Raw genomic sequence first — 27,758 nt, 5'->3', positions numbered from 1 at the left:
CAGGGCCAGCTGACACTTATTTCCCCAGCTCTGAGCGTGAATTGCTTGTGGGGTATCCTAGGAGGACTTATTTTTGGAATAACACTGCAGACTCCAAAATTTAAAGACAAATTCTCTTTCCATGTTTTTCATCTCTTCACAGTGTCTCATTCCAGCCCCAAAGGGATTAAGGGATGTTCATCCTCATTCAGAGCCCAGAGACAGTAGTGCTTGTAATGGTCACTCGGTGAGGTGGGGATGTCGGCCTAATCCCACCCGGTCTCCTCACTCCCAACTCAAGTCTCACTGCCGGTCTGCCAGCGACTCTGGCCAGAAAGCACAGGGGGAGGAGAAAAAACTCAGGTGTGTAAAACAGGAACCCAGTATTAAGGGTGAATAGAGAAGGTGGGGATACACAGCATAGATAAATATGTCTAAGGAGCCATACAGACATTTGGCACATTCTAGAGGACAGTAAAGGGCTTATTATCCTCCAATTGGCATAGATTTTCTCTTCCTTCTCTCTTGCCTACCCCTGATCTTTTTCCTTTCTGTTCCAAATGGCTTCAGAGTGGCTTGTGATCATACATGTATTACCCAACAAACATGTTTGTCAGGCCTGTATCCAGTGTCCTTCCCTCTGTGTCCTGGACTGGCTTCAGTAAACCCACAACCCTCCCAAAATTGTATGAAAAATTATATGTGTACGTGCAGATTCTCAAAGGGGTCTATACAAAGGCTAAAACCACTGCTTTACGTTTCCAAGCAACAAACCACGCCCCCCGCCCCAGCAAGGAACCCTGTGATAATTAGACACAATGTGGCGGGCACATGGGTCCATCCTCTGTCCTGTCCAAGGGTATTTTCTGGGTGTTGTGTGTAGAGAGAGTGGAGGGAGAGAAAGCTGAGTAGAGGGAAAATGCCACATGATTCTCTAGTCTACAGCCTTTCCTGGTCCAGTGTTCCTGGCCTGGGACAATACAAGGGTGACAACTAACTGGGAAATTCTTAGAATTGCTTCTTGTTGCTGACCTGCTGGTCCTGGCATTCTGGACTGCATTCTGGTCCTTGATGTGTAAGCTAAAGCTGACTGTGGCCACCAGAGGGCAGCACACTCAGCCGTGGCTGGGTCAGGCCTGTTGGTCCACCTGGACCTCTGGAGCTGCTTTGGGCAACTGAGCAGGTTCAAGGCCGCCCTGCCATTTCATTAGCTTCAAAATAACGTGACCTTGTGCTGTAGATGACTGATTTTGGCCCCCACTGACTGTGTTGGGGCAGGGATTTACTGTACTTTCCGTTATCTCATTCGGTCCATATAAACTTCAGGTGGCAAAATTACCCTTCATATCCTGACAGCTCTAAGGGGGTAAAACTTGGGACTGACATAAGTAAGCAAAACATTAAAGAGTTCATGGAATCAGCTATGCAAACTGGGGAACATAAGTTACGGTTCTATTTGTTTTGTAGTAGCATAAAAACCACAAACTGTTCTTCAAGATAAAAAGGGAAAAAAAGGGAGATTATGAATTCCATTTCAAGGAGAGACCTGCCATTTCTGCTTCCAAGAGACCTGAGGCCCACGGTCATTTATTTATTTATTTTTTTAGAAGAGAAATTTTTCTTTTTTTAGCGGCTAGAATTGGAATTCTTTTTAAGGAAGCTATTCTTTTTTTTTTTTTAATTTTTATTTATTTATTTATTTATTTTTGGCTGTGTTGGGTCTTCGTTTCTGTGAGAGGGCTTTCCCCAGTTGCGGCAAGTGGGGGCCACTCTTCATCACGGTGCGCGGGCCTCTCACTATCGCGGCCTCTCTTGTTGCGGAGCACAGGCTCCAGTTGCGCAGGCTCAGCAGTTGTGGCTCACGGGCCTAGTTGCTCTGCAGCATGTGGGATCTTCCTAGACCAGGGCCCGAACCCGTGTCCCCTGCATTGACAGATTCTCAACCACTGCGCCACCAGGGAAGCCCCTGGTCATTTATTTAATGGTAGGCTTCTAGAGGGTAGGTGACCTTATCGTCCCTTTACAGATACATTTAATAGCCTCTTTGGGGCTGTTTTCCTAGCTCCCCCTCTTGGCTTCCAACCCGTCTCCATGGGTGGCCACAGACTTGGCCTTTGCAAGCCTGCCCTTGGACAGAGCTGACTCAAGCTGCAACTAGCTTGTTTTCTCTCAGCCTGAGGTTCACAGAGAACAGTCATTCAGAACTGAGCCCTGCAAATCATAGGACACTAAGAGGAAGGGCCTTGAACTCTAAGAGCTCCAAACTTGCAAAATCTACCTTGATTTCTAATCATCCTGAGCCATGATCTTTTCCCCAAAGTTACCTTAGTTTTTTGAAAGAATATTTTCTTTTTAAAAAAATTATACACACATGCACATACATCATTATGTATATACATGTATGTGTGTGTCCATACTTATATTAGGGTTTCTCAACCTCAACACTATTGCCATTTTGGGCCAGACAACAGTTTGCTGTGGCAGCTGCCCTGTGCACAGTAGGGTATTTACCAGCAACCTTGGACTTCTCCACCTCATGGCAGTAGCAGCCCTCCTAGTTGTGAAAACCAAAATATCTCTAGACATTGCCAAATATCCCTTGGGGGTAAAAATGTCCCCCGTTAAGAACGATTGGTTGATCTAATTATTGGTCCACGTATGTATGTATGTGTGCATGTATGTATGTGTCGATCTAAGTTTCTATTATCTATCTGTATTAAACCAGCTTGATTCAGAGTCTGTTTTTTGCAGCCAAAAAAAAAAAAAGTCTGGTAAGACAATGATAAAACATGCATTATGTAGACTGCTCAAATATGAACACAGCAAGTTAGCAGCAGAACCAGGCCTGGATAATTAAGTCTCCTGAACACTACCCCAGTGGGCTTTCTACTACTTTACACCAAAGAACTCCTTTTCAGGGTATTTAATGCCACCAACTTGCCTATCATTGTGCTCTCCCTTGTACTAAAACCCGGAAGCACTGGAATTCAGAGACCGTGTTGATGGGAGGAAACACCCCTGGCCAGGTTCCCTTGCTAGTCTGGGACACCAAAATGAGTCATCGGATGAGGATCATGGTCAGACTTTCTTCGCAGGAGTGTGGGCTTGTTGCTGGGGACGGCATGCCGTGAGGTAGACCAGCCTTTGAAGGGGTACCATCCTCCCTCCCTGGGATCCTGCTCCCTTACCACCTGGGGAGATTTAACTTAATATTTTGGTCTTCCCTACATTCCCATGTTTTTTTGAGACCACTCACCTAATCCAAGTCACTGTGGGATGGTAGAAGTCACTTTCTTTTTTTCCATTCAGAACTTATAACAGACAACCCAATCCAAAAATGGGCAGAAGACCTAAATAGACATTTCTCCAAAGAAGATATACAGATTGCCAACAAGCACATGAAAGAATGCTCAACATCACTAATTAGAGAAATGAAAATCAAAACTACACTGAGTTGTCACCTCACACCAGTCAGAATGGCCCATCATCAAAAAATCTGCAAACAATAAATGCTGGAGAGGGTGTGGAGAAAAGGGAACCCTCTTGCACTGTTGGTGGGAATGTAAATTGATACAGCCACTATGGAGAACAGTATGGAGGTTCCTTAAAAAACTAAAAATAGAACTACCATACGACCCAGCAATCCCACTACTAGGCATATACCCTGAGAAAACCATAATTCAAAAAGAGTCATGTACCACAATGTTCATTGCAGCTCTATTTACAATAGCCAGGACATGGAAGCAACCTAAATGTCCATCGACAGATGAATGGATAAAGAAAATGTGGCACATATGTGCAATGGAATATTACTCAGCCATAAAAAGGAATGAAACTGAGTTATTTGTAGTGAGGTGGATGGACCTAGAGACTGTCATACAGAGTGAAGTAAGTCAGAAAGAGAAAAACAAATACCGTATGCTAACACATATATATGGAATCTTAAAAAAAAAAAATGGTCATGAAGAACCTAGGGGCAAGATGGGAATAAAGATACAGACCTACTAGAGAATGGACTTGAGGATACGGGGAGGGGGAAGGGTAAGCTGGGACAAAGTGAGAGAGTTGCATGGACATATATACACTACCAAACGTAAAATAGATAGCTAGTGGGAAGCAACCACATAGCACAGGGAGATCAGCTCGGTGCTTTGTGACCACCTAGAGGGATGGGATAGGGAGGGTGGGAGGGAGGGAGATGCAAGAGGCAAGAGATGTGGGGACATATGTATATGTATAACTGATTCACTTTGTTATAAAGCAGAAACTAACACACCATTGTAAAGCAATTATACTCCAATAAAGATGTTTAAAAAAAAATTGTAAAAAAAAGTCATGTACCACAATGTTCATCGCAGCTCTATTTACAATAGCCAGAACATGGAAGCAACCTAAGTGTCCATCAACAGATGAATGGATAAAGAAGATGTGGCACATATATACAATGGAATATTACTCAGCCATAAAAAGAAACGAAATTGAGTTATTTGTAGTGAGGTCGATGGACCTAGAGTCTGTCATACAGAGTGAAGTAAGTCAGAAAGAGAAAAACAAATACCGTGTGCTAACACATATATATGGAATCTAAAAAAAAAAAAAAAAAAGTTCTGAAGAACCTAGGGGCAGGACAGGAATAAAGACGCAGATGTAGAGAATGGACTTGAGGACACGGGGAGGGGGAAGGGTAAGCTGGGACGAAGTGAGAGAGTGGCATGGACTTATATATACACTACCAAATGTAGAATAGATGGCTGGTGGGAAGCAGCCGCATAGCACAGGGAGATCAGCTCGGTGCTTTGTGACCACCTAGAGGGGTGGGATAAGGAGGGTGGGAGGGAGACGCAAGAGGGAGGAGATATGGGGATGTATGTATATATATAGCTGATTCACTTTGTTGTAGGGCAGAGGCTAGCACCCCATTGTAAAGCAATTATACTCCAATAAAGATGTTAAAAAAAAAAGAAACTCAGCATTTGATATTCAAAAAAAAAAAAGAACTTCTATTAGCTACGGAAACTTTTGAAGGTCAGGAGGAAGTGAGAATGTCAGGTGGTTCTGTGTAACAAACGTGTAACAAATGAGAGCAGATGAAAAAATTGTTTTGAAATTGACATCTAGTAAAATGTATTTACTTTGGTCTGCAGTTGTATGAGTTTTGGCAAATGCCTAGAGTCATGTGATAACCACCACAATCGAGATACAGACAGGTCCAGCACCGTCTCTTTTTAGCCAACCCCTCTTGGCCAACCCTGGGCAAACCCTCATCTGTTCTCCATCCCTGTAGTTTTACTTTGTCCTAAATGTCGTATAAATGGAATTGTATAGGACGTAGCCTGTCTGCAGTCTGATTTCTTTTAGACAGCAGAATGCATTTGAGATTCATCCATGTTCCTGCTTGTATCAATAGTTTTGTCCTTCTTATTGCTGAGTATTATTCTATTGTGTGGATGTAGCCATCCATCAGTTGAAAGACACTGGGTTTGCTTCTGATTTTTGGAAGTTAGAATCAGCTGCTATAAATATGTGCTTACAGGTTTTGGTGTGAATATAATGTCTCATTTATCTTGGGTAAATTTTGAGTAGTGAGACTGCTGGGTCATATTGTAAGTGAATGCTTAACTTTGTAAGAAACTGTCACATTATTTCCCAAAGTAGCTGTACCATTTTGTATTCCCACCAGCCATGTTTGAAAGTTCCGGTTGCTTCTCATCCTTACCAGTCCTCAGTACTGTTAGTTTGTCTTTAAATTTTATTTCAGTCACTCTAATATGATTGTAAAGGTACCTCATTGTGGTTTTACTTCATGGTTTCCTGATAGTTGATAATGTTTGGCATCTTTTCATTTAGTGAAGTATCTGTTCAATAGTTTGCACATTTAAAAAATGGGTTTGTTTGTTTACTTATAGTTGAGTTTTTTTTTTAAAGTATTTGTTTATTTATTTATTTATGGCTGTGTTGGGTCTTCGTTTCTGTGCGAGGGCTTTCTCTAGTTGTGGCAAGCGGGGGCCACTCTTCATCGCGGTGCGTGGGCCTCTCACTATCACGGCCTCTCTTGTTGCGGAGCACAGGCTCCAGACACGCAGGCTCAGTAATTGTGGCTCACGGGCCCAGTTGCTCCACGGCATGTGGGATCTTCCCAGACCAGGGCTCGAACCTGTGTCCCCTGCATTGGCAGGCAGATTCTCAACCACTGCGCCACCAGGGAAGCCCTATAGTTGAGTTTTAAGAATTCTTTATATATTCTGGGTACAATTCCTTTGTCAGCTATGTGGTTTGCAAATATTTTTTTCCCAATCTGTGGCTTGCTTTTCATTCTCTCAGTGCCTTTCAAAGAGCAAAGGTTTTAATTTTGACAAAAACCAATACCAGATTTTTCTCTTACAGATAGTGCTTTTGGTGTCAAGAGTAGTTTTTGATAATCCCAACCCAGGACACTCCATGGATATCAAATATGTTTTGTAAATTTTATAGACTCTCTGAGTCTCTTATTCAGCTCCTGCCTGCAATGGTTTGCAAACATTTTCTTTCATATTTCCTCTCCAGCACTGCCCACGTGAACACACCCACACACTTAAGCGTTACAAACACAGATTTCCTGTGTCACTCTGAACCCTCAGCCCTCCCTTTCCAGGCCTCCTCCCAAAGATCACAGAAGTCACATTTTCCAAAGTATTTTTTATCATGCAGGGGAAAGTGCTGGAGATTGGAATGGTCAGTGCTATTTTTATGGCCAAACACTCCAGAATGTCATTGTGAAGCCTCTTTCTCAAAATTATACAAGTAGAAATGGCATTATGGAAACTCATCCCCCAATATACATCCATCCCTCAGATAACAAAACTCACACTGTATATCAATGGGATTTAACGTTCAAGTGAATTAATTAGCTATGTTTGTCTATTTGTATTTTGAAATATCTTTCCATATATTCAAAGGAACAGATGTTTTCTGGGGCTATTTTTAAGTCTGAGTACAGCTTCCTTCCACTTCTCTTAGGTTGGATTTGAAGTCCTCACATTTCACAGTTGATACAATTAAGGAAATCCCAGAAAAGTGAAGGAGAGAGGGGAAGGGCGGAGTTAAGGAGTTGATGGAGAAAAAAGTATGATACATTCTTGAGCACACGAATAAATCCTTTCTTCCATGTTTTAAATTCCACATTAAGATGTTTACTACTTCTTTCCTGATTGTACCCCATACAAGTTCATTATAAAACATGTCAGTTATTGTATCTCCATTTAGTGCATACACTGAGTTGAGTGAAATGATTCCCTTTCAACAAAACCTCATGAAAACATAAGTGATTTTTCACCTTGAAAAGGTCTTTTATGCTATAAGGTGCGCCAGACCAGAGGGACCTGGAACTGGGGGCAAATCCTGCCTGTCATGGTATCAATCACCGAGTCACCCATGCGTGGTTCCCTGTCTTCCGCTTCCTGTTTGTCCATCTGGGCTTCCTGCTTCTTCAGGTTCTGCACCTACGACTTCAAGGCTTAGTTTGTCTTTCAGTGGCCATCGGCTAAAAGCAAACAAATGGATAAAGGAAAAAGAAAGAAGAATGACGTTCTTCTAGATCTTCTGTGGGCAACAAGTGATGTGGTACAGAGGCTGGGAGGACTGTCAAGGGGCGGCCAGCCACAGAGAGAAGGATCAGGGCAAAGGTCTGTGTCTGCCTGTCGAAGAAGCCCGCACTTCAGACAGATGCTTTCAGAAGAAATCCTAACATTTTTCTGAGGACCTTGGGCGATAATAGGGAAAACCCCTAGAGCATTTTTTTTCAGACAGCTGATAAAGTTTGACAGCTTTGAAGAGGAAACAGAACTGCGGGATGTCAGCGGCAGAGTCACAGGGGAAATTCTGCCTTCTGCGAAGCCTCACTCAAGTACCGTGAAGCATAGCCTGAAATGGATAGAAATGCTGGTAAATAATAATATTTTATGAAAAAGTAAAATCTCAGTGATTTCCCACATCAGTAGCTCTAAGCAAGACCTTGACACTGATTTTTTTTTTCTATTGGGTTAAGTTTCATGGATTTTAGAATGATTTCTTCTGTGAATCCTCAAAAAAATTTTAAAGGAATTGTAAAATGTCACAGCAATGGAAATGTTCACACATTCCACAGCTCTCAGTTATATGACACAGTAGAAGTGTCAGAAATTTTCTGCTGTATCACTTTGTGTTTCTTTGAAACTCTCACTTTCATCAATTTTCCTTACACAGCTAAACACCAAACACTTGGCCTTGCTCCTAAGAACTTTTTCTTGAAGTTTTCTTGAAGAGTTTTTCAGTTTTCAGTAGTTGAATTTTCAGCAACATAGAGCATTCTTTCAGCTACCTCTCTTTGGTTTGAGATAGATATTCCTTACCACCTAAGAAAGTATTCTATTCTTTTATAATTCTTTATTTTTTATTTATTTATTTTTGGCTGCGTTGGGTCTTCATTTCTGTGCGAGGGCTTTCTCCAGTTGCGGCAAGCTGGGGCCACTCTTCATCGCGGTGCGCGGGCCTCTCACTATCGCGGCCTCTCTCGCTGCGGAGCACAAGCTCCAGACGCGCAGGCTCAGTAGTTGTGGCTCATGGGCCTAGCTGCTCCGCGGCATGTGGGATCCTCCCAGACCAGGGCTCGAACCCATGTCCCCTGCATTGGCAGGCAGATTCTCAACCACTGCGCCACCAGGGAAGCCCCCAAAGTATTCTATTCTTGATAATTAATTTTGTAATATCAATCGATATTGAAATTTATCAAATGTAAATTCACAATGTTTTGAAAACATATGGCTTTTCAATTCTTTTACCTATTGCTGTAATAAACCATTGAATAGTTTTCCTAACATTGAAATATCCACATTCTTGGAGTATTCTAGACACTTGGGCTACCTGAGTGGCAAAACAGGCAAATCTCTCACTTTGTGAAGTTTATTTTAAATGGTCTTTATAAAATGAGTGAGGAATTGGTCCTTGTACAGCAATTACCACAATTCAGTTTTAGAAGACTTTCATCTTTCCAGAAAGTTCCCTCCTGCCCATTTGCAGTCAATCTCTACTTTTAACCCTCAGCTCCAGGCAACGTCCCATCTGCTTTCTGTCTCTATATGTTGACTTTTCTGGGTATTTCTTCCACGGATTTGCAATATGCTGTCTTTTGCATTCAGTGTCTTTCACTTAGCATAAGGTTCTTCAGGGTTACCATCTTGTAACTTGTATCAGTACTTCATTCCTTTTTATTTTGGGGCAGTGTTGCATTGCACAGCTATGCACTTTGTGTTCATCCATCCAGCAGCTGATGGACTCTAGATCGTTTCCAGTTTGACCATTATGAATAACGCTGCTGGAAACACTTGCATACAAGAAATCTGTGGACGTGCGCTTTCACTTCTCGTGAGGAGATTCCTAGAAGTGGAATTGCTGGGTGGCATGGGAAGCATACCTGTAACTTTTTAAGAAGCATTCAGTTTAGGGAGTGAGGCTCTGTTCATAGAGAATTTCTTTTTTTTCTCCTTGGCGAAGCCCCAGGTTAGTTGGAAAAGTCCTCCCTGCTCTCACTGGTTCAATGGCCCAGGTTAGGAGCCAGCAAGACAGGCCCTCCCACCCCTTGCTTTTCTGGCGGGACTTTCGGCCCCTGGGGTAAGCTGGAGATAGCAGAGCATGCCCAGCCAGGCCTTTGTGCTCTGGGGGCCTCCCTCCGTTCCCCCCTCGAGCGCTGCTGGCCCCCTCTAGGAGGTGGTGCAGATTCTTTGGGGGACCATCCCACTCTCGTGGACAATTTCTCCTCCACAGACACTGAACTGTGGGTGGGTCGGCTCTTCCAGTTTAGTCCTGCCTAGCCTCCAGCTCACAGAAATCCTCCTCCCCACAAATAGCTCGCAGACAGCATCCTTCCTTACTTTTACTTTCATTTCACATTTCCCGTTGTTATCACTGAAGTCATTCTTTGGTCATTTTGATGGAAATTTGGAAATGGGGCTGTTACACTACGGGGTCAAACCGTCCAGAATTTCAGGGGCTCCTTCCTTCCTGGGCTCCCCCAGAGCAGCCCCTTGTGCTCCCTCAGGCCTTTCTGCTGACTCTTCTCTTTCCCCAAGCCCTGCCCTTTCTCAGCCCCAAAGAACTGGTTCTGGTTCTATGGTTTCTGTGATGTCTGGGCCGACCCTCCAAACTATACTGATCTCCCTCCCTCGCTGAGCACATTCTCTCTTATTTTTTTTTCCTCAATAATGAATCTGCTCTGCTCCCCTTTTCTCTAATTCTATACTCTCAGTGCATTATGGTATTAGTAGAAACTGTTCATATACAAAGAGTAGAAGAATTTGGGGTCTAGAAGGACGTTAGCAAGCATCCCGTTCAACCTCATTTTATATATGCAGAAACTAAGATCTGCAAAAATTATTCTTGTAAATGACAATAATAATAAGCAAACCTATACCTACTGTATATTTCATGAAGGACATTTATATATTGTATCCTGCTGGCAAGTAATCCCATCAGGCAGGGAAAGGTGATTTGCCCAAGAGGGCATAGCTAGCTTCTGAAATGCTCTATTTGAAAACTTCTGGAATTCACTTTGGTTTAGATTATGAAAATTCTTCCTAACATTGGGACTGATTCCTCTCAGTCAGTTCTTTCTTGACTCATGTTAAGTTTTAAATTTTTTAATTTGGGAGACAGCCTGCAGATCATTGAAGAAAAAGCTGATGTAGAGATTTTACAAATAACTTTTGTTTCCTTTATGAAAAAATAACAGCATGAGAAGACATAAAAATTACCCATCATCCCACCTATCAGGAAAATAACCTATAACCCTACACCAATCTGGTGTGAATCTTGCATTATGTTTTTCTGTGCTACACCACACATGTATTTATGACTTTCTTACACTATAGTGTGTGTGTATTTTTAACAAAATGGAGTCATCCTGTGTATATTGGAGTAAGCAGTTTTTAATCTAACTACATAAATTCAATGTCATTATAACTCAAGAAAGCATCAACTTTAATGGTACATAGTATTTTACTTTATGAGCATACCATACTTCATTCAACTGATTCCATGTTGTTGGACATTTACTTGTTTACATTTTTCAAACAATAATGCTGCAGTGAATATCTTTGTAAATAAATTTAAGATACATTCATTATTATCTCCTTAACTAAATTAGTAGAAAGCTTCTTGTTCAAAAAGGCATGGATGTATTTGCAAATGTTGGTATGTAAAGCCTGGTTTAACGTTGGAGAGCTGCATCCAGAAAGATGATGGGGTCCATAATATTTGGGAGCTAACGTATCACCCCAGAATAAATCGATCACGCAGACTGTTTAATTGTCAGTCCTTGAGTAATAGTTACAGTGGCTTTTGTCTGTGTACCTCCTACCCTGTATTATTACTGGGACTTCTCAGGGGATCTTCTTTAGCCTAATATCGAAATTCACACTCTAACCAGGACGTGTCAAACCATCTGTGTTTGATTAAAATCACCAAGATTATGTCTTTTGCCAAATTCATTTTTCTGAATCAATTACATAAACGTAGCGCTAGAGACCTGTGATCTTGATATGGAACTGGATTCTTGCCTGAGTTGGCAAATTAAGTTAGACATGTTGCACATAAAAAAACAGGATTACAGCACAAAGTATTGGCTGAAAGATGTTTGACAGGTCAATCAAACAAATTTAGAGTTGAAATTTTTTTATTTAAGTTAGAGTTGGAAAAGCATTCAAGATGGTTTATTTCCATCCTTTTATTTTACAAATGAAGAAATGAAGACTCAGAAAGGGCCTGAGAGTTACACAGCTGGTTTGTGTCTGAGCTGGAACTTGAACCTGGGTCTCCTGATGCCCAGTCAGATACGCCTTCCACTGCTCTAGGCTGCCTGCCCGCCTGCTTGCTACAGGGCTGGAGGGGGGACTATTATCCAGTGTTGGCCATCTACCAGGCCCCAGTAGCCTATGAACTAGCACTTCCTCCAACGTTTGTCATTGTAAACGCTGATAATCAGTCACTCTATTCTTTCCATTGATCTTGAACTAGGCCTCCGATGGCCCAGACGTTACTTCCGGTCAGAAGGAATTGTCTAGCAAAACGAAGTCTCTTTGCCTTCCTTGCAACATCTGTTTTTTAAAGCTCCTTCCACGACCCTGGGGAATTATATATATATATGTGTGTGTGTGTGTGTGTGTACATGTACACAGACAGACCATCACCACCATTAACAGTTTGAGTAAAAGCTGACTTTACAGGAAATATTATCCATAACTGGAAGCTTCAGGAGTCCCTCGGTTCTTCCCCTTCATTAACTGATAAAGTGACAGTGCGGGGGCAACGGAGGGGCTAGATCTGTCCGGGGCGGGGGAATGTGTACGTGTGTGGTGGAACATCTGTGTAACATCACTTCACTGTGCTTGGAGGAATAAGTAACAGGTCTGGAAATGCAGGCCTGGGAAAACCAGCAAGTTGAAGTTCAGGGCAATAGCTGATGTGTGAAAAAAAATGAAGCCTAAAGGAATTTATTGTTTAAGGCCTAGTAGAATCTTGAAAAAGATTTTTTTTATTATACATACATTTCAAACACCAACATAGAGAATAAATATAATGAACTGCCATGTATATCCATTACTGGAATTCAAAATTATGAAGAATTTGTCACATCTGCTTTATTCCTTTGTTTCTCTTTTTGTCTTTTCTTTGCTGAGATATTTTAAAGCCAATCCCAGACACGGTGTAATTTTACTCCCCATGCTTAAGTATGCATCTTTGAAAATATGGACATTTAATTTCCTAATCACATGCCTAATCACACCTATGAAACTAATTAATAATTAATGGATGTCCTCTGTCCTCCATCCGTAATCTAATGGCCTCCATTTTTAATAGAATCTTTTATCAGATTGTAGAAAAATGATACAGATGAACTTCTTTGCAAAGCAGAAATAGAGACATAGACGTAGAGAACAAACATATGGATATCAAGGGGGGGAGGGGGGTGGGATGAACTGAGAGATTGGGATTGACATATATACACTATTATGTATAAAATAGATAACTAATGAGAACCTACTGTGTAGCACAGGGAACTCTACTTGGTGTTCTGTGGTGACCTAAAGGGGAAGGAAATCCAAAAAAGAGTGGTGATATATGCATATATATATATATATATATATATGTGTGTATAGCTGATTCACTTTACTGTACAGCAGAAAGTAACGCAGCATGGTAAAGCAACTCTACTCCAATAAAAATTAATGAAAAAAGAATCTTTTTATCCGATTGTAGAGTAAGAGAAACCTATTATGACTTGTACACCAGGCCCATTCCACTGCAACAATTGTTTATTGTTCACACTCTTATTAGAACTGTACGGTTAAAAATCACTATTCCCGAGGACCAGAGAGGGCCCTTAGGAACAGACTGGAGTGACACCTGTAGGCTGGTTAATAGCTTGTAGCTTCGTCAAGGCCCAGTGCTTGATTATTGGGGCCAGCCCTTGGGCAATGGCCTGGCTGGGTCACTGCTGTGAGTTACTGGAGCCACAGAATTTAGTTGGGCTTATAAAATATAAATACTTCAAGCATTCTAATGCACTACATATTTATGAATGCTAGTGACTAAGCAGAACCCCTTACCTGGAGCAAATGACTGGCTTTGACAGTGGAAGGGTCAATAGTTCTTCTAGCTTACTGTGTTAATGATGCAAAGTCCTTCCTTCCATCCATATCTGGGAAGCCAGTTAACTTGGATACAGTTAAGGGGTCACAGTGTGGACCCCGGGGTGCGTGTGCCACCCGATTGCCAAATCTCCACCACACCGTGTGCTGAGGAAGAGGCAGTCCCGAGCAGTGTTTAGTCGGAAGCACTCACAATTCTGCATGCTTCTTGTTTTTATGTTTGGCTTCCTGTTATGCAAAGATAGGCCGAGGGGGCTGGTGAAGTGTTGCAATGGATGGAGACACAGGCCCAGAAGAGACAACTGCTCTCCACATTCCCGAGACACGCAAGCTCCGGAATGAACGCCAGAAGGGCGGCCCTGGAAAGGCAGCCTAGTCGGGCGGATTCACAGTGTAGAACTTGCAAGCCTGAAGAATAAACAGAAAGCCAGCTCTCTCTCTCTTCTTCATATGCTACAGAGACTGCATTTTTGCTTCTTCCTGCAAAAGACGTAGATATGTGTGCTAAGTCCCTTTGCAAAGCAGAGTTTGCTTTTTTACATTGAAAAGCTCACTTGTCAAACAATAAATTTCTATGAGCTATAGAACGTGGGAAAATTAAACCTGCTCAGTTCCTGGGTCTGGAGACAGGTATTCAGGGAACAACTTTAGGTATTTCTTTGAATTAGGTTATGTAAATGTGTCTCAGGGCAAGCGGCCTGGGAAGGCCCGTGTGACTGAATTCCGGGTGCACAGAGAAAGCCCCTTGGCTATCCTCAGTCTCACGTCTCATTACCTTTTGGGAGGTTGGGGGTGGAGTAAAGTTTTTTAAGCCCAAGTTAAAAAAGAAACAGAATTTTAAAAAAAATCCAGGAGAGTAATCACAGGATAAATTTATCCTGAAGTCTAAATGCCAGTTTTTGAGAGTGGAAAGATTTTTAAAGTTCCCCACCCCCCTGAATGGTGGGTGTTTCAAAGTAGAGGTCAGTGTGCCTTCGACAAGGAAAAGAGAAAAGGGGTAAAGAAAGTGGGCCTGGAGGTTCTGAAGTTAAAAGACTTAATTTTCTTCTAGGAGGGCTGTCTTCCCACAGTCTGATAACTAGACAGGCTGAGGGTCTGCATGTGTGGTGGTGGGGAATGGGGTGTGTGTGGGTGAATGTGTGGGTGTGCGTGTGAGTGTGTGTGGGTGAATGTGTGAGTGTGGGTGAGTGTGTGTGCATGTGAGTGTGGGTGAGTGTGTGCATGTGGGTGTGTGAGGGTGTGGGTGTGTGTGGGTGAGTGTGTGTGCATGTGAGTGTGTGCATGTGAATGTGTGCATGTGGGTGTGTGTGAGTGGGTGAGTGGGGGTGTGGGTGTGAGTGTGTGCGTGAGTGTGTGTGGGTTAGTGTGTATGAGTGTGTGAGTATGTGAGTGTGTGGGTGTGGGTGTGAGTGTGTGTGTGTGTGAGTGTGTGCGTGTGGGTGTGAGTGTGTGGGTGAGTTGTGTGTGTGAGGGTGTGGGTGTGGGTGTGAGTGTGTGGGTGTGGGTGTGTGAGTGTGTGCGTGTGGGTGTGTGTGGGTGAGTTGTGTGTGTGTGAGGGTGTGGGTGTGAGTGGGTGTGGGTGTGGGTGAGTGGGTGTGAGTGTGTGGGTGTGTGTGGGTGTGTGTGAGTGTGTGTGTGAGTGTGTGTGTGTGGGTGTGAGTGTGGGTGTGGTGTACGCAATGGTGTATGGACCCCTACTGACCATCTCCAGGGAGGCAGCCATGCGGGGACCTGCTGTTTCCCACGGCTTCCAGGGCTGCCTCTTCAGCGAGGCTGGGGGGCCCTCTGTGAGCTGCCCTGTGGGCCGAGTGCTGGGTCCCCCTCGGGTTGGTTCCGTGCTCCTCCCTTCCACGCCTCAGCCCCAGTGGGCTTTGGTCAGGATCCTTAAGTCTCTTCAAAGGAGCTTGTGCAGAGAGCCGGTAAGACGTGGCAGGACCCATAATATGTCCATTTTCCTGTCGAGGTGTCAGCGCAGCCTCAGGGCTGGGCTGGAGGCTTCAGTGTTACTTCCCCATCACTCTTTCTTCAAGGCCTGCCGAGCCTTGCAGAGCTTACGTTGGAAGGAAAAGGTAGCACAAAGTGGTTTATGCGTAACATTGCAGCAAAATGGGTGGAGGCCGAGGCTGGTGTCTCCGTGTTGGGAATAGTGGCCCGTCCCCTTTTCATCTCACCCTTACTGTCTAACCCTGTGAATTATTACACACAATTCTCAGTCTAGGCATCTCTCTTTACCACTAGAGTATGTGCCTCTCTGTGGGCTGTGTGGCCTAGGTATGGATATTGGGCTTTGAAATTAGATTTCTAGCCGTGTACCTGGGCAAATCACTTCAGTTCTGTGAGCTCCAGTTCCTGGTCTGTAAAACAGAGCTTACCATGAAGAGGTGGGGTGAGCATTCAACCAGACTGACTTGATCTTGATCGATAGTGTGTTTGCATGGTGGCTAGTGCAGGTAAGACCTCACAAAATACGTCACTGTTGGTGGGGATCATTATTACATCAGGGATTCTATCTTCCCTGGCTGCTCTGCTTGCATGGGCACAAGTGAACACATCTAGAAATCCCACAAGTGGGTAGATCAGTCAACGTTTGTTGCAAATGTAAAATGCCTCAAGGTGACTCACATTTCTCTCTAAAATGTTTATTTTATTCACTCAAGAAACATTTATTGAGAACCTTCAATTGGCCAAATGCTCTTCTAGAAGGTGTGGTTTGATTGGTGAAAAAAATTTATAGAAATCCCTGCCCCTGGGAACCTATTTTCTGATACCTGAGCCTCTGTCTTTTCACATTTCGCGGTTTGTGATTGATTATGAATCACCTTTTTTTATACAAGGAGAACACGACAGAGCTCTGGCCCATCAAGAACTAGGGCTGGGATGGAGGCAGCTATTGGCAACAGGGTGCAGTAGAATGCATTTTTGTGTGCCAGGGTGCACAGCAAAGATTTGAAGCCTCACAATCTCGAGTTCACTAATTTAGAGAGCTTCCTCTATGTTTTAAACTCTGCACATTACCTAGCACCATGCCCTGCACATAAGAAATGCCCAAGAAATTTTTCTGATTGGTTAATATAAAGGATATGAATTTCTTTATTAAAGAGAATTTTATGAATTTTCTATTTGAACTTTATTCAACATTAACACACACACACACACACACACACACACACACGTACACTTTCTTCCTCTCTTTATTCCTTCCAATTAACTTTTCTAAGCCAGACATAGTGAGGGTCCTCAGGATACTAAAATGAATAAGACGTGGGCTTTGCCCTCAATAACCTCTCCATAGCTCTAGCACCTTATAACCAGCAGACATGCAATAAAAGCACAAAGATATTTATTCCTCACTACTCAGCCATAAAAAAACCACAGTAATGCCATTTGCAGCAACACGGATACAAACTAGAGATTATCATACTAAGTGAAGTAAGTGAAAAAGAGAAAGACAAACACCATATGATATCACTTATATGTGGAATCTAAAATAAGGCACAAATGAACATATCTGCAAAACAGAAACAGACTCACAGACATAGAGAACACACTTGTGGTTGCCATGCGCGAGGTGGGGGAAGGAGAGAGATGGGCTGGGAGTTTGGGGTTAGTACAATAGCTGCAAATTATTACATTTAGAATGGATATACAACGAGGTCCTACTGTATAGCACAGGGAACTATATTCAATATCTTGTGGTAAACCTTAATGGAAAAGAATTGAAAAAGAGTGTATATACGTGTAACTGAGTCACTTTGCTGCACAGCAGTAATTAACACAACATTGTAAATCAACTATACGTCAATAAAAAAATAAATTAAAAAGAAAAAGATATTTATTCCTGAGCCATGGGGCCTTCTACTCACCTACGCAGCCAAATATCATTTTCTGAGAGAGAACACTGAGATCAGAAACTCAAACACTTCTTTGTAAAGGACCTCTTGCTTCTGAATGGTGCTTTATGTCCTTAAGTGTCCTCTTGCAGAACGTGGATGTCTGTGTAAGTGCATGGTCAAGAGCCTTGGCAGAAAGGGTGAGCAGGGCTGAAACCCAGCTGGTGCTCCTATCATGAAGCTGTTACCCTGGAGATTGGCTGCATCCATCCATCCAGGGGAATCATCTGCTCCCCCAGGACAGCTCCTGGCCCAGGGGTGTGAGATGGACCAAAACTGGCCCTGGATCTTTGCTTGGCACAAGAGGACAGCCTCTCTCCTTTCACTCGCCTTCCAGGAAGCAACCCCTGCTCCATCGCTAAACTCTTGGGGATAGTGGATTTTCTTGCTGCGCTTCTTTTCTCCCACACTGATGCCTAATGCAAGCTCTCTGTAAAGTCCCAAGGAAAACAGTAACCTTCTCTGTCTTGTATCTAAGTTGATCTCCAGTGCCTTGAGTTAATGCTAGTCTCCTCTGGGCTCAGCCTTTTCTTTGATTTCTGAACATCTATTATGTTACTTTCCAGATCAGAGATTCTCACATCCTGGCTTTCACTTGCACCTCTTTTTCCCCCAGTAACCTCTTTCTGAACCCGCAGGCCTCACCTGTCAAAAGTAGAATTCTGGGGAAGTCAAAATCTCTCAGCCCACCCTCATATTTCATCACACCCAGAACAGGACTTTCCTGCCTATTCCAAGCCACCACGCTCTCTGCTTCCTTCCCAGCTTCTACGAACGAGTCTCTCAGGTCTCTGAATGTTTGTGGGGCAGGGTTGTGTCAGGTTGATCTTAGATCCCAGACCCAGTCACTGCTCCCGGCACACGCCAAGCGCTCAGCCAATGTGCATTGGATGAATGGATGGAGAAGGCTCCCTCACCTGAGCCACCCAAACCCCAAACCTCCCACCCGCCTCCTGTTCAGCCAGCTATGGAGCTCTGGTGGTCTGCCTCATCACTGCCTCTCCCATGCTCTCCATTTCCCCGGCCGCCATCCTAATTCAGGCCTCCGGATTCACACCTGGAATTTTGTACACTGTCCAGTTAGTCTTCCCTTTTTCCTTTCCTCCTTCTCTCTCCCTCCTTTCCTCTCTTCCCTTTCATCTCTTCTTCCTTTTCTCTCATTTAACATAATATCCAGTCCATCCTACGATAATACTGCTAACAATAATAGCTTCCATTTAATGCCCATGTTTTAAGAGGCAGACATTGGCTGGGGCCCTTCCACTTATCTTTGTTAATCCTTATAGACTGGCCACTCCACGAGCTACGTATTATTATCACAGTTTCACAGAGAAGGTAACTGGCCCTCAGAGACAGAACATGATTCACCTGAGGCTACATACGTAGAAGCCTGTGCTCTCTGCTACCTCACCCTGCCCTCTCTTTGTCAGCGCTGTGTTAGATGTGGGGGATACAGGGTGAACAAGGCTAAGCATGAAAGCGGAGCCCCTGTCCTCTTAGAGTTCAAGTGGAGAGGGAAGACAGAGTAAGGAAAAGGACCAGGAGGGATGATAAGTGATTTGAAGGACATGTGTCCCCAGTTAAGAGGGAATAGAGCCCAGGGTGTGACTCAGTCTGGCTGGGCTGAGAAGGCTTCTCATGGGAGGTGTGGCAGGAAGTAAGTCTTGAAGAACGAACAAGAACATTTCAAGAACTGGGGGTGGGTGAGAATGGGTGGGGAGAAGAGCCCAGCAGAGGGAATGGAATACCGTCATGGATGGAGTGCAGAATGGGTATGGAGGAAGAGCAGGAGATGCAACAGGAGAATCACAAAGGACTCTGAACCCCATGGTAGGGAGTTTAGTCTTCATCTTTTAGGATGAAGATGTTGGAGGGTCATTGAAGGCTTCTAGGTCAAAGAGTAACATGATCAGATTTGTGTTTCAGAAGGACCATGTCACAAACAATGTCATCAGTGGATGAGAGATGAGATTGGTAGGAGGGAGACAGGACAGGGAACTATTGTGAAAATCCAGGGAGAGGATAAATGGACCAAAAAAAAAAAACAGGTAGCTGTAGAGAGGAGGGATCAGAGAGAAAGAGAGCTATTGATTGTGAGGACTGTAGGAATGGGTCAGCCTTCTGGTTTGGCTGGTTGACCGGGAAGAAGTCAGTCACAGCAAACCATAGAAAAGCAGGCTTGTGTGTGTTTGTTACACAAGCCCGGGGAAAGGTAGGAGGTAGGGGGAGAAAGACGGTAAGTTCAACTAGCATCACGTGACCTGGAGATCCTTACGGAGGTACCTGCGGGCAGTCGGGTAGATGAGTCTACAGCTCAGGAGAGGGTGTCTGGGGGTAAGCTATGTATATTCTACTCGCTTTTCAACTTTATTTAAACAAGGTTCCCAGACTAATGCACTGCTCAGATCAACATATTGAGAAAATACCTTCAGTAGTTTTCCAGCTTTGATCGAACTATTCCCATCTCACATGTTCGGAGCCTCTAAAATAGAATCTAAACTCATGCAGAGTTGAGAGCAGATGGAAGAAATATCTCAGAAGTAGACCCTAGAAGATTTTGTGATTGATTATCTGTGGGGGGAGGGTGGGGTCAGAAGATGAGAAGATAAAGAGAGGAAGTGATAATGCCTCCCAAGCTGACTTCTCTGTTTATACTTCCTCGTTTAATTTTTTCTTGCTCCAACTTGGGGCAAAAAGCAGCTACCTTCTACTGCAGAAACAGCACCCCTGAGACTGTGGAACTTCTTTTATGTCTCTTCTATCTATGTCTCTTCTTGCCCTCCCTCACCTGTAGACTAAAATGCAGCCTATGCGGTTCAATTACTTAACTTGTCTCTATTTTATCACGAACCTCCCTTGCTTAGGTACATGAGATGGCTCCCTGTTAGCTCTCAGATCAAGGTTGAACTTCTCACTCTGCCACCAGAAGCTACTTTTCTGGACCCTCCAGTTTGATTTCTCTCTTTGATGAAATGCTACCCACACCTTTATGGCCCATTTTGTCTCATGCTTGGTCATGATACTATTCAGATTCCCAGAAGTGCCAACCAATAGACCTTTCTGTGATGATGGAAATATTCTCTTCCTGTGTTGTCCATTACTGTAGCCATGAGCCACATGGGCTACTGAGCACTTGAAATGCGGCTGGTGTGACCGAGGCACTGAATTTAATTTATTTTACTTCATTTCAATGTACGTAGCCAGTCATGGCAAGTGGCTACTGTACTGGGCAGTGCAGTGCTGGGGGCTTGTTCTTTCTTTATGTACTAGAGTACGGGTGGATTTCCCACCTCCCTAGAGCGTTCTGCAAACTCTTAGCAACTGCCTTCCAACTACCTGCCTTTCGCTGGTCTGCCCTCGGGCCCCCGCTCCAGCCCACAGCCTGGCTCAGACCTCCTTCCCCAAGGGCTGGGATCGTGCGCTCCGTATGTGATTACTGGCTCACAAGCAAAGCTTATCACGGTTATTATTTTCATTATGAGAAACAGCTCTAGAAATAGTAACAGATCTCTTTGTTTACTTTATCCGGGAACAAGTCACACCCACAGACAAGAGAGACTGTTCAAAGGAACGAACCAGGAAAGTCGTCAAAAACAAGTCCAACTCAGGGCCCACCAGGCTTTCTTCTCTGATATTTGAATCACCTCATGATAGGGCTGGCCGATGAGCCATGCTGAGGGCCGAGGTGGGAGATGGCTCTGATATGGGACAGAAGGAGCCCCTGCTTCGTTACTGTCTCATCAGAACCCCCGCTGTCGCCTCCCCAGTGTTCAGGCCTGATTCGAGCAGTGGCAGTTTGTTCTGAGCCATCTGTACTCATGGCCCAGAGCCCACAGTCATATCACGTATGGTGGATGTATGGGTGAATGGGATCATTTCTGAAATATAACAGATGGTTAGCCAAGGCCTTGATCCCATGCATACGGACAAAGTGGTCACCTACTCGTCACAAGGACATCAAGACCCCTCTTGGCCAAGTATGAGGACATAACATTCTCATATCTACTCTTCCTTTGCCAGGCCATTCTGCAATGCACAGATGCTTCTAGGGGGAGGTTTTGAGTGTTGCATATTTGTTTTTGCTATTATTGTTTCTGCCACTACAGAGCATAAAAAGTTTCCCAGCAGCTGAATTCTTCTGTGCTGAGTTCATTCTCTGCAGTCTACGGTATCTTTTTGGCCCCTGCTCCCCCTATCCTGCTTCTTCAATTCTTGTTGGAGCTCTTCAGTTTCTCCCATTTTCTAGAGCAGTCCGAACAGTTTCTGTGGGTCTCTGGGGGGGTAGCCTGAGTCTGCGGGGACCTGAGTCTCCACAGACACCACGTGGCACCCACCTGCTTTCCTCCTCTCCTGCGCTGGCTGCCTTTGGTGGTATCACCCTAGAAGCCTAGAAGCCCTCCCTCCCAAGTCTGAGACTGCTTCAGCTGGATGAGCACAGAAGTCACACTGGGCTGGGCAGAGGCTACCGAGGTGAGGAAAAATCCCCATGCGTCTGCCAGAATCCCTCACTCTTCAGAAATTCTGTGTGCCAACCATTCTTTCCATCTCTGCCCTCTTTCTAGTATGCATGTGAGTCTTTCCATGTTACAGCTTCTGACCTAGAGAGACACAGCGTTGTGCACAGTTCTTCCACTTCCCTCCTCCCCACTGTATTCCTGCCCAAACCCTCCCCTGCTCCCTTCAGATCATTTAAACAGCCTTAGAGCAAGTGATCAGCCCCAGAGTGGCTGTTCTTTGAGTTACAGATGGAAGGCCTTGAAGATTGCAATGAACTGAAGATTAAGATCAAAGGTAAAATTCTTAACTGGCGTGCCGGGACGCACGGATATAAAGCAAACCCTTTGCTAGCACATTGCTAAATGTTCATCAAAATGTCAAGTTACTTTTTTTTTTTTTTAATTTTATTTATTTATTTATGGCTGTGTTGGGTCTTAGTTTCTGTGCAAGGGCTTTCTCTAGTTGCGGCAAGTGGGGGCCACTCTTCATCGCGGTGCGCGAGCCTCTCACTATCGCGGCCTCTCTTGTTGTGGAGCACAGGTTCCAGACGCGCAGGCTCAGTAATTGTGGCACACGGGCCTAGTTGCTCTGCGACATGTGGGATCTTCCCAGACCAGGGCTTGAACCCGTGTTCCCTGCATTGGCAGGCAGACGCTCAACCACTGCGCCACCAGGGAAGCCCCAATGTCAAGTTACTTTTTACTGCAACGGGGTATGGGGGTATCTGCACTCTTATGATATCTGTCTAATAGGAGGTTGAATCAAGTGTGTCTCGTGCCCTGGTGTACAGCATAGGATGATCTCTCCAGTCCCTGGTGGGAGGCGAGGGGTGACTGCAAGTTGGCACCTTGGGAATGAGGGTATGTGACAGGAACGCAGACCACCTGTGGGGTCGAGGGAGCCCAGAAAGGGCAGAGTCCACTTCAGACAGCAATCCAGGATGAGCTATGTAAATAGGGTGATAATTCTGGATCCAGTTAGAGTCAGTGGAAGAAAGACTCTGTAATGCTGTATAAAATTCTGGTATTTGAAAGCAAGTCATGAATATAAATAAAAGACAAAAACTACAGGCCTAGAGGGAGATAGAAAGAAAGGAATCAAAAGCAATGAGAGAAGCTGTTGATTCAATGCATTGAAAATAGGAATAAAGGAAGAGGGAAAGCTTGACAATGCAGCAATATTTTGAAACGAACAGGGAGGTTTAGGAGGTTCTCGAAGATGATCTGCATCTTCGCAGTAGGAAGTAAAGTCATCTGTTGATAAAAATAATGAGTGACATTTGCTCACCTTGGACCAGGGACTGTGCAAAGTGGTTTATATATATTAACCTGTTTAATCTCCACAACAATTCCATAGAATAGGGGCTATGATGATCCTAGTTTAACAAGCAAGGAAACTGAGGCTCAGAGAAGTTGCATAATGTACTCAGGGTCAAAGAGCCAAGAAAGGAGAAACTGGTCTTTACCAGGTGAGATGAGATTGGATGAGAGTGGAGTTGGCTTCGTTCAGCTTCTTCGTGAATGCTCTGGAGACTGACAAAAGCTGGATTAAGGGATTATAAAATGGAGACTTCCTCCAGCAAAGAGGAGAATGCAAACACTGGAGACTGGCAAGTGTGGACGCACCGCACAAGGTCGAGGAGACACGGAGCTCCAACGTGGTTTTAAGGGAACTGTTGGACCAGCTGCGAAAGAAGGGAGGGGAGAATCTGAGGAAGAACATGTTGACCCCCAGGGGACCACAGGCCGGCTGATGGACCGCTGTGGAGAGGAGGGAAGGAGAGAGTTATCCTGGGTGGGAGTTACCATGGAGACAAGCTGCAGACACCTGGATCTAATCTGATGACAGGCAGAGCTCTTGTGTGAAAACAAAAGCAAACTACACGATGCACTGGGTTGGGGGGGTCTGGATTCAAATTCTGCATCTGTGTCCTGGTGGCAGATTCATGTCCTTTTCAAATGCTTGTGTGCTGTCAGCCACATGGGAGGGACAACCCAATTGAAAATGTAGTAGGAAGGCAGCTACAGGGAGGCCCTTGGTCCAGCAGAAAGGGCTGTGAACACTCTCCGTGGGCGGGGGACAGAGAGCACTTGACGACACTGGGCAGGAAGATTCAGGAGGTGCCAGCATCCTGTACACTGGCTGTGTGGTCAGGGGTCTGGGGAGCTTTGCGGGGCCGCTGGGGCAGGGCAGTACTGGGCAGTGAGGTTGGGGAACACAGTGGCTCCTTCTGAGGAAGAAGCCGGGCAGCTTCTAGCTGCCTCTGCAGCTGTGTGGGACTCACCCTGAACCCTGAGAGCAAGAGGCATTATTTTCTCCCCTCTCTTGTCAGATATTGACTCCCACGCAGGAAAAAGGAAGCACCTTTTGTCAGATGCTGTGGCCACTTCCTCTTCAGAAGGCTCCAGCCAATCTCTGGCTTTGCAGAACGAGGGCGCCGACTCCAGCTGCCGGACCTTGAGGGTGTAGGGCCCCAGGGCCGGCGCTGATGGGAGCTGGCCCCTCGGCTGGCTCGCTGGGTTCCGGGGCATCCTCTCTGCTGCAGATCTGGACCCCTGAGCCCGGCCTCGCTGGGGCCCGGCGCTTCCCGGCCCCTCCCTGCACACTGCTCACAGCCCCTGTCAGCCCGCCTGTGTGTCCCTCTCCACAGCTCGGTCAAGGAGCGTGATGACCGGAGAGAAGATGGCGACCTTTCACCCCGCATCCGCCCCCAACCCACTGGAAAGACCCATCAAGATGGGCTGGCTGAAGAAGCAGAGGTCCATCGTGAAAAACTGGCAGCAGAGGTACTTCGTGCTGAGGGCACAGCAGCTCTATTACTACAAGGACGAGGAGGACGTGAAGCCACAGGTACCAGTCTGGTTGTTTGCCCCCCTCCCAGGACTGTCCCCTTCTGGGTGTGGGGGGTGGATGGAGCCCCGCAGATCACTACAGACTCGCAGGGGGGCTTCTTACTAGGATGAGACCCCTGTCCATTTGAAAGGACTTCTCGCTCTCCTTCTCACCCTGTGTGAGATACATAAACTGAGTTGCAGAGATGACAGGGTGATCTTCCTCCACGGAGCCCCAGGATGAGCGCTGGGGCTCTTCCTAAACGCAGCGCTGAGTCAAGGTTGGCACCGTGGTCTCGACGGGGATGTGGAGCGCAACGGCTCCGGGAGAGTGGATTTGGGTTCAGGAAAATTGATTTGGGGCTTTCATTTATTTGTCTGTTCAATCAGTATTTATTGAGCATCTACTGTGCGCCAGACACTGTCCCAGGGAGTTGAAATAACTCAGTGACTAAAACAGATAAGCACCCCTGACGTGTGGAACTTAGAAGATGGGGAGGGGGGAAGCAGAAAGATAAACGTAATCAATAAGAAAATTATGCGGTTTGTTAGAAAATGACTAGTTCTGTGAGGAAAGAATAGAATGGGGCTAGGAGGATCAAGCGTTTCGGGGAGGTGGTACAATTTCAAGGAGGGTGGCCAGAACGACTTCATGAGAAAGGGGACATTTGAGCAAAGATTAAGGAGGAGAGGCAATCCGCCAGGCAGATCTCTGGGTAAAGAACACTCCAGGTAGAGGGGACAGCCAGTGCAAAGGCCCTGAGGTAGAGCATGTCTGATGTGTGTGGGAAATCGCAAGGAGGTCAGCGTGGGAGCAGCAGAGTTAGGGAATGAAAGGGTCAGAGGAGATGAGGTCAGAGAGCGGAGCTTTGGGGGTTGGGACGCAAATTGTAAAGGACATTGTAGTCCCCTGTAAGGACTTGAGCCTTTACACTGAGGGTGATGGCAGGCCTGGCAAGCTTCCCGGCAGAAAGGGGTCATTCTTGGGTTATGTTGTAAAAAGATGGTTCTGGTTACCGTGCTCAAAAACAGATCCAAGGCTGAAGGGGAGGAGGTATAAGGGTAATTTAGGTGAGAGGTTATAATGTTTAGAATCCCAGTGGGCTGGAAGAAAATGATCAGATCCCTGATATACTTGAAAATACAGCAAACAGGACTTCCAGATGGAGTGGATGGGGCTAGAGAGGGTTTTGATCGTAAATCTTGGGCCTGGGTCTTTTCTTCCTGCCTCATTGATTCCTCGTGGTTATCGTGGTGAATGAGAGAAAAAAGGGGATGCTATTAACAGCTGAGAGACCCCAGGTGTAAATTGTATGTCTCAAGGCAACCAGGAGGACTGGACACCCTTTCTAGAGCTCACGCCTGTGGAGGTGGAAGAGTGGGCAAGGAACTTGTTAGGGAGGACAGACTCTAAAACTTTCTGCAGCCAGAAAAAAAGCCCCAAGAAGGGTGAGGATATCGAAGGTGGATGGCCGGGTAAGCAAAGAAGTGAGAAGGTCATTTTGGAAGAGGACAGTTCTCTCTAAGGGCAGGCTTGAGGCTCTGTGACGCATCGGCAGTGCCCAGTTAACCTCCAGTCAGAGGGCTGTGAGTGTCTGTCCCTGCAGAGGCTGGAGAGGGGCCAGAGACCCCACCACTGCCTGGGTTCTTGCCCAGTGTCCTGTGCGTGGTAACTAGACTTTCTTCACTTTATGAACAGACCCTATCAGAGGCAAGCAATCACAAGCTAAGATGGGGTTCCTGGTACATTAATAGCCGAGGCAGGAAGTCTTCCCGTCTGCGGAGAGTGAGGGAGATGGCAGTAATGTGTTAGCCTTCCCAAAGCAGCAGAAAGGGAAGTTCAGTGAGGCTTACTTCCGTGAGGTGTAGCTGCGGAGCTTGTGTTCTTTTCCTGGCTCTACTACCATCTGGCCATGTAATTATTTAATTTTTCTGGACCCCTCTTTTTTTCTTTTGTAAGATGAGACAACCATACCTGGCCTGCATCTGTCACAGGATTAAATGATATGAAGCACATGTAAAAAATTGTTTTGTAAAAACATAAACGGATGTCAAAGAGTAAAATAAATTATTGGAGGTCCTGGCTTTTCTCCCTTACTTTTGGAGGAGGAAACTCTGAGTCCTCTCAGGATTAAATTTGTCTGGGATAATTAGGTAAAGCTTCTTCTAGAATGACAAGTATGGTTTATTTTTTAGAAAACCTATTAATGTATCAGACCAATAAGTCAAGATCAAGAAGTCAAATGAGAAAAACCACACAACCCCTAAATAGATGGCTGAAAAGAGCATTTGATAAAATCCAAAACTCATTTCAGATATAAAAAGGTTTTTTAAAAAACGGAATAAAATGATAATTTCTCAGAATATTTTATTTTATATGGATATGAATATTTTGATTACAAAAGCTATATGGGTATATAGCTGGAAATTTGGAGGATACAGAAAATCACAAAGTAGAAAATAAGAATTATCCCATCAGTAAGAAATAACCACCTAAATCCTCAATTCTTCCAGTTTTGTCTATGCATATACATTTAGAAACTCATCTAAATGCAAAATTAGTATAATAGTATTCTTTAATTAAAAATTAACAATATGTCATGAATATTGTCCCATATTATTAAATATTAGTCTACAATGTAATTCTTAGTGGTGGCAAAATAACTCATTTTATGGACACTCTATAAGCTGTTTAACCAATTTCCTCCTGGAAATTAGTTGAGAATTTGGGCTGATTTTTCTATGTTATTATAACAAACAAGAATTAAGTGGATATCCTTGTAGACTTTTCATATATCCATCATTATTTTATTAAGACAAAGAAAAGTCTATTCAAAATAAAATACTTTTATTATGCTATCATTTAACATTGTTTTGGGATTCATAGACATTGCAAATATCTA

At 44.6% G+C, this 27,758-nt stretch overlaps 1 protein-coding gene across 2 annotated transcripts in view; it reads left to right on the top strand.

Annotated features, from left to right (window-relative positions):
• The window catches only part of ARHGAP25 (Rho GTPase activating protein 25), a 109,346-nt gene that overhangs the window by 37,576 nt on the left and 44,012 nt on the right, over positions 1-27,758 (top strand). For both annotated transcript variants that reach the window (XM_082426013.1, XM_082426014.1), the window contains exon 4: positions 24,675-24,874. In XM_082426013.1, coding sequence (XP_082282139.1) covers positions 24,675-24,874 — 200 coding nt within the window. The remainder of the gene's footprint in view (positions 1-24,674; positions 24,875-27,758) is intronic.

The sequence above is a fragment of the Balaenoptera physalus genome (genome assembly GCF_965194825.1).
Source record: "Balaenoptera physalus genome assembly, chromosome: 15".
Lineage (NCBI taxonomy): Eukaryota > Metazoa > Chordata > Mammalia > Artiodactyla > Balaenopteridae > Balaenoptera > Balaenoptera physalus.
This window is presented reverse-complemented; position numbering and strand designations above follow the sequence as displayed.